The 12,424-nt window shown below is 37.5% G+C and overlaps 1 protein-coding gene across 1 annotated transcript in view; it reads left to right on the plus strand.

The window, feature by feature from the left end:
* The first annotated feature begins 2,103 nt into the window (after positions 1-2,103).
* LOC135691534 (E3 ubiquitin-protein ligase SMURF2) overlaps positions 2,104-12,424 on the plus strand; it is a 39,387-nt gene continuing 29,066 nt past the window's right edge. The window contains exons 1-3 of the mRNA XM_065209403.2: positions 2,104-2,321; positions 3,492-3,530; positions 5,512-5,620. Coding sequence (XP_065065475.1) covers positions 2,249-2,321; positions 3,492-3,530; positions 5,512-5,620 — 221 coding nt within the window. The 5' untranslated portion in view covers positions 2,104-2,248. The remainder of the gene's footprint in view (positions 2,322-3,491; positions 3,531-5,511; positions 5,621-12,424) is intronic.

Below are 12,424 nucleotides of genomic sequence, written 5' to 3' on the forward strand. Positions count from 1 at the left end.
AGATATACGTCAAAGGTACGCAGAGGTACTGTGGCAGATTCGGTGAAATTGCTGAAATTGCCGTCATATCTTTTTTGTAAGTCGATAAAGCTTGTAGCTACATGCCCGTCCTTTGTCAGGCAGAAAAGAGAATATGACCCTCACATCCACGGTTCGATCATCTTTTTCGCCGAGGCTCTGATATCAGTGTACCAAAAATGCTGAGTCATGATGAAATCAGCAAATAGCCCTTTCCCACTGAGACAAAGACGACATAGTAACTGCAAAAAAATGTGAGCTAGTTAGTTAGCACGAGCATGCCTGACATTTCTTTAGACAGACGACTTTAGTGAGAGACTGGAAAAGCAATTTTAGGCTTGGCTAGCCGAAGGAAGACCGTATGAATTTCATAAACCAGGGGGCGTATGGTTTTAAAAACAAAATTTTGATTTCACGGGAAGAAAATTAGCAAGCGAATTGCTGGCTAATTGAAATTTTCAGCACAGTTTTTGTAGTTCTCTTTCTCTCATACAATTAAACCAAACTTCTGTTTTTCTACTTAGTCTTGATCCATGCTGTCTTCTGTCTTGCATCCCGAGCTAGTCTAGCTAGTTCAGCAGCATATTCTCAAACAAACGGCAGCCGTTTCGTCAATCCTGTTCGATTTATTCATTCAACATGCCGCCTTGCAGCCTAATGTAGCTAGTTCAGCATAAGAGCATATTCACAAACAAACAGCAGCCGTTTTCATTAAGCAGACTTTTTGCTTACACGATATCGATATGTTTGCACGGAACCTGCACCTGATGATACATGTATAAGAGTTTTGGCGTCATGCACACACGCACATGGAATTATAAAATGTCTTTTATCGTTAACGAACTATCAAATTTGTCCATAGGCGCCTTTTGCGTGGGGTTTTGTGGGCTTGAGCCTCCTTGAGAACTTTTAGAGCGGGCTCAACCAGGCATGGAACAATTGACCTGCAAATTACGCCAGAATATCAATTATTTTTAAATCAAAAGGATGCTCCAACTTCCTATCGAAAGGACCTTGCTGAAACAGTTATGTCAAAAGCGAGAGATTTTTAATACCTTGTCCAAGATATTAACAAGCCCAATTTCGAAATTTGTGTCGCCTCTCGGAAAATTAAACGTTAGCGCCTATGAGTTCACCCAAAATTCATTCTCATTAAAACCTGCCATTTGAGCAATCTAAAAAAAGAACAAGAGCAGCTATGCAACATTCCTAGAACTTTTCACCTGCCATTTTTCTTTCTTTAAATGATTTGAACGTCTAAAAGATACAAACTACAGAAGAAGCCTGGTCTTCCTAAACTATCAAACTGTTTTCTTTATTTTCCAGAGCATGAAATGTCTCTTAGCATAAAATAAAAAGAGCATGAATTTTTTTACCAATATGTAGAACTGAATACATCTAAAATAACGTACAGCGGCAACGCATAAACATGTACAAACCAACGCAATCATGGGAGAGAGGGTTAGGAGGCAACATGTGCACAATTTCAAATTCAGTATGATCTGCAAACAATATGGTTTTGGGACCCTCTAAAATATCCAGACCCTGTAAACCCAGGCCCCCCGTCACCTCTCGATACACCCTGGTTCAGTATCAAAATACCAACTGAGAAGTAAGGCACTATGCCCAGAGTCCTAGGTGAGAATCAGGGAAAATTGAGGCCAAATATATCGATTTTGATTAGGTCGCAAAAGTAAACGAAAAAAGGTTAAGTATGCTCATTTCAGTTTTTGTTATAAGAAAACATAACATTTTTAAAAACATATTTAGAGAACATTTAGAGAAAAGTTATGGCATAATGTGGTAGAAATGAAAGTCTTCCAATAGTATGAAATTGAGTGTCATTTCAAGCAATCATGTTTCCATTTATTTTCTACTGGTGGATATTAATTTTGCATTCTCATGCCCTCTTTATGTTTATTTTCCCGTAAGAACGCATGTGATTTATTTTGAGTGCAAATATTGGAGCCTTCACTGTATGTGATAACCGATCTTTTGTTTACAGAACAATATTACTATTGTTCTTTCCGGTCTGCGAAACAAAGCCTGTCTCCAACAGACGTCAGGTCTCGTCTGTGATTGGTCAATATCACGTGACTTGCAATGAAGTCGATCAAGCCTTCCACTGGGTTGATCATGCAGTGAGAGACTGTGTTCGCGAGAAGGTACAGTTCTCCTAAAATATTCTACTAGTGAAGACTCCAAAAAGTAAAAGGGAAAATGAAGGAATATGTTACAGATTAGTCCTCTAGTCATGACAAGTCTTGAGCACGGAAACGGCCCTACGAAACTTCGGGTTACGGGTAAGTAGATATTAGGCCATGAGCATTTATTGATGTCGTGTTTTGTCCGTTGATTCAAACCGGGTATGCTTAATCGTTATAACAATTTGGCCATCGCCAGTGTTCATTCAAAGGCAATGCTTTATTCACCCGCGACAATGTTTATTTTTGTCTTCTGCTAGCTACGGTTGCAGTTCCAGCTATTTACATGTTACATACTTGTGTATCTTGATGGGTGATCCTCGGTTATTCTCAGGGAGGGGAAAGTTATATCATGCAAGCTTTTAAGTTTAGTTGCCTTTGGATCAACTGCTTACAAATCAAATAATTTACTGCATTGGGAAGTGTACAATTATGGCTCTAGAAAGAATGCACGGTTTTTGTTTTGTCGTTGAAAAACCTTCGGATCCGACGGAGCAGTTTTGACACTTCGGTTGTGTCTTGCTCACGTCGCTGTCGTTTGTCGAAGTTCTCTCTCTTTGTCATCGATTTAAGTGAATTACTGTGAAAGTTTACACCCTCGTTAGTACATCATAGCCAACTCAAAGAGACAACCGAAACAGAAATTTTCATAAATTCATTAGAATAAGCAGCATGGTGGGAACTCTGTTGTAAACAATCCTATGTTTATTGGCCGAAAGCAGTTTCATGCGGCGACAGGCCATCAAAAAACTACTTGACCCTGGTAATCAATGCTTTGTCTCGCTGTTTTACTTCCATTTTTGGAATTTCCAAACATTCTAACGTTTACCGCAGGTTTATTAACAACAGTATCATTCCTAAACAAACTTTTAGTGTTGAGCCATTCACTCCTTTCATTTTGGAGTTTTATTTATGTCAATTCAAAATACAATTCTATACAAAAATTAACCTGCAATTGTGCCACTTTGTTTGATGTTTGCTTATGATTGTCCTTATTATGTCTTTTCCGTCTGTGCATGTCGAGTGAATGACTGGTGAAAAAAATGTAAGGCTCGTTCTTGCATAGCTTTTCGGGTTGAATTTGCGAATTTAGAGAGAGGAAAACCTCGCATGGTTCTGGTAACTTCCGATCGCCCTGTTTCGGAATCTCAACCAAATGGAATTAACGAACTGTGTAAAACACCGGATGTAATCCACTGCCCATTTAAAAAGTCTTGTGTTTTATTTAGGTATTATTACTGAAATTTAAACATTTATTCTTGATTTTAGTGTTATGTGCCAAGAACTTGGTAAAAAGAGATTCGTTTCGTGAGTATTTTTGTTTTCGAATAAACCTATCACATTACAACTGTGGCATTGTATAATTTATTGCGTCTTTTTGTGCGATGTTGGTTGTGGACTAACCGAACGATTTGAAACACGCAATAGTAACACACGATGTGGAAAGTGAGAAGCAAAGAACAGTACTTATTGTTTGGTTTGCAAGGAAAATGCTCGCGCATATTGTAAATATGATAATTTTCCATCGAATTTATTCAGCATGCTTGTAGAGTTTGATACATTAGGTATATGAAAATCCTTTGCAGTCGTTCGTCACCCTTCAGGAAAGGCAGAGCCCATTTTGAGTGGTGGGGGAGGGGGGCTGAAGACCAATTGGCAAACATTATTGGTTGTTTGCCCCCACAATCTTTGGTGCTACTACCTGAATATCATAGTTCGGCAAAAAGTGAGTGGGTTATAGCCCTCCAGCCCCCTGGCTCCCTCAGCAAAGTTTACAATTTTGGAATATTTATAAAAGAAACTGGGAGTATAGATGGTTCATAAAGATATTTTTTTAAACTTCAAAGTTGTCTGATGTAAAAAATTATGTGAAATAGTTATTTAGACAAAAAATATTTTATCTAACTGACATCTTACCATTTGTCAGTTTCCTGATTTTTTAAGAATATGTATATATGTAGCAATCAATCATTTGTTATTTAGATGTATATGGTGTATGAATATGAAGGTTCCACACCTATATATTTATATACCATTTTCCATTCATTCAAGAGCATCACATAGGTTTTTTTCAAAATACCCTCAAAATTATTCAATGAAATTTTCAAACTGCATATAATATTGTACTAAAAATTTTGCTAGCAACTAAAGGTGTTGCTCAAATTTCATTTGTTTTAACAAGTGTTATCATAATTAAAATGATGCTTTCTATCTTGTAATAATATCAAGCAACTTGTAAGAAGGTCATTACAATTTTGAGAGTTTTCACCGTTTAAACCTATATGAAAATTACAACACTGGTGATGATAGTTAGATTATAATTTATTAAATGTTTACTCTTTTAATTATTATGAACCAAACTGAACTTGGCAATTTTTCAGTCACAAGTGTATTTATTAGTTGTTAGCAAGTTGTGTGTTGTTAAGAGTTTAAAGTTTAAGCTAGATTTTGTTTTAAATTGATGCTATCTTTATGTTAAAATTCAATGCAATATGGTTATTTACAAGAATACTTGTAAATATAAAGTTTCCATTCCTTAAAGAGAGACAGTGTTTTTCCAGAAGTTAATTATGTGTCATGAGGGTCATAGCTCAGATATGTAGCACAGAAATAAACCATGTGAAATCTGAAAATCAGTTTTTGAAGGTCATTGAATAACAGTACTAGGTTTTACCAATGGAGTTGAAGAGAAAAGGAAGGAACCTTTTCAAGAACAGTTTGCAAGGCCCTGTAGTGTTTTCCTCAAATTACAATACCCCTAAATTTGGCTGTATTAATGCCAAGGTAAAGGGCCATTAATAATTTTTCCTGAAGCAATGTATGCCTTCTATCCTTTTATAAAAGATGTTTTTAAGAAAAAATTATTAATTTAGTTACAGGCTATGATGTTTTCTTGTGCACATTTTTCAAATTCTATGTCATGTGTTTAAAGTTAAACTTTTTGTTCTTTGATTGTTACCTTAAAATTTTTAACAATCAGTTTTTCTTCCAGCTGTAACACTTGAGAAATCTGCAAAATGAAATTACAATTTGTTTTGCATAAATATTAGATTGTTTGTACAATTGTGATTGCCATTGAGTTGTCTAGAACATCTAAAACTAAGTAAGCCCCCAGAATTAGAGCTTTTATGGGACTCAGAGGGAAAACAAGCTTTCCTGACACATTATTAAAGCTTTTACAGACCTCTAACCATAGCTATAGGGTAGATTTGTGAAAATTTGAAATTTTTACTCGTTTTATTTATCTACATTAATTTGGCACTAACAACTTCACACCTCTTTCCAACAGGGTTGCCTGACCCATTTGCCAGGATAGCGGTTGATGGAAGCGGCCAGTGTCATTCAACACGATCAATTAAAGGGACTTTAGATCCAAAATGGAACCAACATTATGATCTGTGAGTATAATTCAAATTTTGTGGTTTCTGGTTATTCAGACTTTATCTTCCAAACAAGGTTGTGGAAACTGCTTTGCATTTTCCATACAGAGGTTTTTAATTTGATAATAGATGAATGTCAATGCATTGTATCATTTTGGGTTGAAACAAAGTTATGGTGCATTGATGTGATAAATACTTATCTCTGTTTGCAAAACAAGTTGGCAGTGTCACAGGGTCCTTCTCACCAACTACAAGAATGGTATCTATAGGTTTTTGATGGTAGGTATTTTCCAAGCACATTGCTATGTATCAAAGCTTCCTGTCATATACAAGGTTTTTGTGTCTATAAAATTTAACATAGGTTTAAGCATGATGGTATTTTGGCAAGCAGGAAAAGCATGTTCCATCACAAGCTTTGTTACATGGTTTTGGCTTTCTTATTAGATAAAGGAGAGCATGTGAAGTATATATATGAGTTATTATTTATACCCAGAAAAATATTTCCACAATTCCTTTCTTTTATCAAACAATATTTTTCACCTTTAGTTCTAATTTTGTGTAAACAACTGGTCTAAAGGGGGTATGGTTAATCAGTTAATTGTTAGTTCAACAAGTTGTAGTTCAGTTAGTGTTTTCTTTTGAGTGAGACGTGGAGTGACATCAAAAAGATGCTATTTTGAGATATTTAGGTACTTGACAGTGCCATTCACAGATAGTCTTGGGCTGTTGAAATTTACTATACAGCAATGAATTTGATTTCTTTGTTAGATATTTGTTTTAAATAATCTTGATTTTAAAATATGTTTCTAACAGTTCTGTAGTATAGGAATTAAGGTAGAATATGATTTTTTTATGTATAAGTTGCTTAAAGGCTGTGTACTGCTGTGTACTAGTCCCCCCACATTTTTAGAAAGTTGTTTCTGAGATTCTTAATAACCTAATGAGAAAACTTAGGGGAGGGGGTTGAATGTATGCTATCTAGACCGTAACATCTAAATGACATTTCTTGGGAAACAAGAGGTGTTTCCTCCAGCAGAAAATATTTCAAAAACAGGGAATAAAGGGCGTGGTCCGAAAGGGTGTGGTCCCTTACACACCTTTTGCCCCCTTCCACTTATTCCAGGCTGGAGCTGCCCCTGGTAGCAAGCACATATCCCCCTCCCCACTTATTCCAGGCTGGAGCCGCCACTGGTAGCAAGCACATATCTGCACAGGCAGACAGTTGGTATTTCAACCAGGGAGAAATTCCTTTCAGCAGTGAATTTTATCATATTTGAACCCACTATTGTATCATATGAGGCTGGCTTGTTCATGTTTCGCCCAGTCCATGTCATGTCACAATATGTTTTCACCATGTTGACCTAAACAGGCTGCTAACTTCAATATCAGGGCGATGATGGAAAAATGCTGTCACTTCATGTCTGAGGTGCATACCATAGCTGTGTTTTTTTTTGATGCTAATTTCAACTTTACCAGAGTTGAGCTCTTCTGTCAAGATCTCATTCTCACTTTGAAGATTCCTTATTACTGTTTCACTTATTTGTTAGCAGTTGACATGATAGTGATATCTTCTTCTCCTTTTTATATTGAAGTAGATTTAAATATTTTCAGTTACAGAGTACCGTGTAAATGCTTTATGAAGTTCTTTTTAAGTCATACGGACAACTGGTGAAAGTGTTTGCCATCCTTCGTGTGGGTGCCGCTTCACTCTCTTAACCGGCGGCCATTTGTATAAACGTATCAACCAGTTACGCTAAGCCAAGCCAAAGTTCGTGGTTGAATTGCTTGCCATTTCATGCCCTCAAGTTATTGAATTATGCGAGTGGTGACCCTTTTGAAACATGCTAAGCGCTGTAGACCATAAACGTTCAAAGCGCGGAAAATCTTCTTGATCGTTCTTCTTTAGTGGCTATCTTATTGCAATTATTGTTATTATCTCCTCCCTGTAACTTAATTATTGATCTCTGATTATCCATGATACCTGAATCACAATAGACTGATACAATAGATAAAGGGTTTTCGGCCATCGCTTGACCCTCTTCGACGTCTAGGTTTGCTAGGCAGTTACAGCGTCTCTTCGATCAAATCTGCCCGTAAAACCACATGTAAAGCTTTTCTGACACTAGCTATTCATTTTTCTGCCAATTTCTTGGTTTCAGAGATCTAGTTTCGTAAGAACTGTGTTGTTTGGAGAAGTTTCCATGTTCACTGCTAGCTTTCAGATTACCTCACCTGTTTTGCCTGGCCAACAGTCGATTGCCAGATAATTTTTATTGCTCACCAAATCTTTGAAGTTTCCACCACTTTTGTTACACGAGATAGTGACAGTTTTAGCCTAAACCACACAATTTGAAAACATTTCAACTATGATCAATTTATATCGAAGCAATGCTTTAAATCAGCGGATGGAAACGGGATAACCTGGGTATCTATAACATTTAGCTGCATCCGGGACCTATAATCATCAGAAATGTCATTGCCTTTTTGTAAGTTGTCTATTGAAAGTGTTGGATTCTGGGTAATTGTTTGATCGTAAGTTGCGTAATGAAAGGGTTGGATTCTGGGTAATTGTTTGGTCGTACCAGAGTGCTCTTGCTCGAATATATAAGCAGGCCTCTTCTTAATTGAGAATCGTCACGACGGTAACAACTATCTTCCTGATGAACCAGGGGCAAAAATACACAATGTACATGCCTTAGCAAGGTTTGTTATGCTCTCTCCACCCTTTCAGCCTTAATGTTTTTCCTCATATTTTCCATCTTTTCAAAACATGATACCAGAATGTTACAGAAGTAGTGTGATTTTTAAACGGTAGTTGATGTCAAGTTTTAGGTTAAAATGCCTAAGTCCCCAACTGTCATTTACCTGCCTAAACCTGTAGCCGTTTAGTTTTTAAAAATAAGTAGCACCAAATTTTGTAAGCAAGTTCTTTTAATCTCGCTCGTCTGACTGTCGGCCCCTTGAGGAATTTTGAATTAGTCTCAAACGGGCTGTTTCGAAAACTCCAGCGAAATAAAGGGAACGTTAAATTAACCACTTGGGCTTCATAAATTAGAGCGATTGTTCTATGAGCTGAAGGCGTGATTTTTAAAGGTTTTTTTCTTCGCACATTTCCACCAATAAAACTAGTGGCAAGATCGATGTCATTCTGTGGCAACTGGTCAAATTGCCTTTGGAGTCCCTGTATACAGTCTCTTTAAATGTTGTTGTAGCAGTTGTTTTTGAACTGGACTTTTTTGATAGGCGTGTTTTTATTTTCGAATACATTCAAGGAAGTAGAGCGCTCCCCCCTTTTTATCAATTATAAAGAGTCCAGGTAGTGGTAGTGGTTGGACAAAAAGTTGATGCAGGGCCTTTTTTAACACACTGGCCATTGGGCAACTTTACATGTTGACGTTAGGGCTCACCTTCTTGCAATCTATATTTAAGTGTGTCGCGGTGACCTTGGAAATGGAACCGAGAACTGACAACATATTCGAGAAATGATTGTGTTGTGAAAGATTCACATTCGGATGAATTGTTCAATATCAGAGTCTTTTCTCGAAAGCTTTTTAACAGAACCTCGAAAACATTATCAAAACACTTCCAATTTACTTTGCATTATCATTGAATGGAAGTTTAACCATTGTTTATACCGAATTCGTTCAGAGGATCCCGAAAATATAAAATGAGTTCTTTTGAAGGGTAATGGTGTAAAATACGGACTTTTCTTCTTATCGCAGAATGAAAGCTATCAAATGAATCAAAATGCTTTGGCCTATTAGAATCTTAATCCCTGTGTATGTGTCTAGATTAGGGCTTTGTGGGTTTTGCCGGAAAAAACCTTCCCTGCAATTTCATTAAGCTTTCTCTTTCAAAGGCAAGGGGTTGGAGCACCGTGACGCCAAAGTACCAACCTCGAAAATAGCCAACTTTTCTGTCCCATTCATGCTCTACGCCAAAATTATGAAAACTGATAAAAGAAGATATTTTGGCATTGATAAACTTCTCGTTAGTTTGTTTCCTTTCCACAAGGATTTGTTTTGAACCCATCTTGCTGGGAAATTGTAATGTTTCCTGTTTCGTCGAGATCGTTATTGATGAATCTTGATCTTGCTGACGCCATTAGTTACTGCTTGGCTCGGCACCAGCCCCATTGCTTCGCTACGGACCTCAAGTGTATCACGTTGCTCAACTGAATACAGATAATCTCACCAACTGTGGGTAGATCAGTTTTTAAAACCGAATTAATGATTCATTGCTGCTGCTTGTTTAGTTGGTCGAAAAGGCCTAACGTTGAAAGCTACTCCGTTTCATCGAAAACCCTGTTCGCGATTAAAGAAAGTGCTCCCAGCATTAGCAGATGATTTTGAGTAACATTTTTTTAGTTAGAATTACAGATTCTGTTGCAAGTATGCTGAATGATACGGTGATAAGAAGCGTAATTTGATTTTCTATTTGAATGTGTATTTTGACCAGATGTATGGCTTTAAAGTGTTGGTTTTCAAAGTCGATTACGTCGTCAGACCCAGTCTCCAACTGAGATCTTTGGGAAATTCCATTAACAAAGGCTACTAATTTTAAGTTACGCGTATAGTTTTCTCCCGGTTAAAATTTCAACGCACTTTCAAATTGGAAATGGCCAGCTCCACCTGCCATCTTAGAAAGAAGACGTACTTTGTGCGCCGTTGTTCGTCTGAAACATATCTTGAGAGCACTGCCTAAAACAACAGACTTTGGGTTAACAGGGGCAAGGTATAAGGACTCAATAGTCTCACGTAGTGTTTCATTCGGAGTAGAACGAACAGACTGGATCAGCAGACTGTAATATTTATAGTCACGGTAAACCTTCCCGAAGAAGGACAGTTCGCTTCTTATAGTCACATACGCTTCAATAATAGTTATAAAATTCACCTGTTATGTGATGTATGCCAATCACGAGGCACTAAAATTCACGATACAGGAAAAGTCATTATCAGAATAATCATAATCATCATAATAACGAAAATAACAAGTTACCTAATACCTTGTGTATCTGAAATTAATAATATCTCAAATTTCAAATCCCATATAACTAAAAATTTTATTAGAAGTTTATAAACAATTGAAAATTATAGAACCCAATGAAAGCAGTCACCTATGATTGAAAATTCCGATTATCAGTCTGTTTAGAACAAGCTATCATCTTTATCCTTAAACAACAACAACAGGTGTAAAAGGCAAAGCAACGGAATTTTATCCGGTCGGTAGATTTTTGTTCTGCCTGAAGTGGTTTCACCAACAGAATGATTTGTAACTTGCCAACTCTAACAATGATCTGAAATATTTTTTATGAGACTCGTAAAGCCCGACACAGTTAACTGTCGAGGGACATTACGCAATAGCCCTTGTGCTGGAAGCAAGTTGGTTTTTGTATGAAGGGGTTGCTGCTCACTAACCGTCTCAGTGGCGGATATATGATAGGGAAGAGATTGTTTGGGGTTGGAGACGAAGAATGGGCGGCGGAATACGATGGGGGGTTGGAGGTATGGCAGCAAAGTTTTGTGGTAGTAAAAACGTATTGTCGGTACATTCTGTTTGTGAAAGGGTCCCTATCCCTATGAACATCTCTTTGTATCTTCTCGTTGTCGCATTGACTAACATTGTCGCCTCTGCACAAAACTGATGCCCTAGATGCCATTGCATTGTGTACGAATAAGATGAATAACCGCAGTGAGGTATTGCTTATCAAAAAAGTTGATCTGATCAGGTTACGGGATTGAAGGGCGAAATCTCTCCTAATTTTTCTCTATCGGACTTTGAGAGCCTAATGCTCGTAAACGACGTTAAGGTATTCCCGCGACTATAAAAATACTTTTGTTCAACCACTAATAATTCAGACGGAACCATAAGCCTTTCCGACGTCGTCTGACTTTTGGGGTTAAAATTTAGTGTCGCGTCCGCAAATGCCAAAAATGTTGTTAAAAATCCCTTGGTTGTTATCATATGGTGAAATTTTTTATCATTGAGGACTATAAAAGTAAACTGACTTTCGAATATAAACCTCTGCCAACTGGTCTATATACATGCAGTCCAATATAAAATTGAGAGGGTGGTCACAGATTTAGGAACCTGGGGTACCATGTCCCCCCTGTTTTTTGAACAAGTGGTGCTCAGTAACCTCTACACGTAAAATCACAGTACAAAACACAGTAAATCAAGCTCTTTAAGATAGCTACTTTTGAAGGCATTTTAGAACAACTTCTCCTAGGGGACATCCCACCTCCAAATCCATAAATCTTCAACGTTGCTGAATTGGTATTGGAAATGAATTGCGCCGGGAAGAGGCTGTTAGGTAATTGAAATTGAAATTTCTTGTTAGGTAAAGAGCAGAGCCCCAGTGATGCCGTGGAGGGGGCTCAGCTTCCTTGTTAAATTCTGAGAAAATTCGGGGACTCATCTACCCCTCCCCTCAAAATGCGAGCTCGTTTTTGGTTGGACGAATTTTGTGTTAGCAGCTCTTCATTAAGTTATAAATTTTTCGTGAATGAGCGATTTCATGTCAGTCTTTCTGAGTCAGCGAATTGTTAAAATGATATCATATACACAACAGATAATCTTGGATGATTTTGGATGTGGTCATGGGTTTGGCTGCGAGAAGTTGCCTATGGCACAGCCTCCTCCTTACTTTTAGGACGGCACCCCTCACGAGTTCCTATCTTAATACAGGTAGAAGGAAATTTCGCATTAGTCAATACCCAAAAGATTACTTTAGATACGAGAAAGATCGTGTTTAATTTTTTTTACCAACCACCACTTCTGCCCTTTCTATCCAACATTTCCCCGAAAAACATTGATACGAAG

Source organism: Rhopilema esculentum, chromosome 13, assembly GCF_057945365.1.
Source record: "Rhopilema esculentum isolate cy_ngs chromosome 13, ASM5794536v1, whole genome shotgun sequence".
Classification (NCBI taxonomy): Eukaryota; Metazoa; Cnidaria; class Scyphozoa; order Rhizostomeae; family Rhizostomatidae; genus Rhopilema; species Rhopilema esculentum.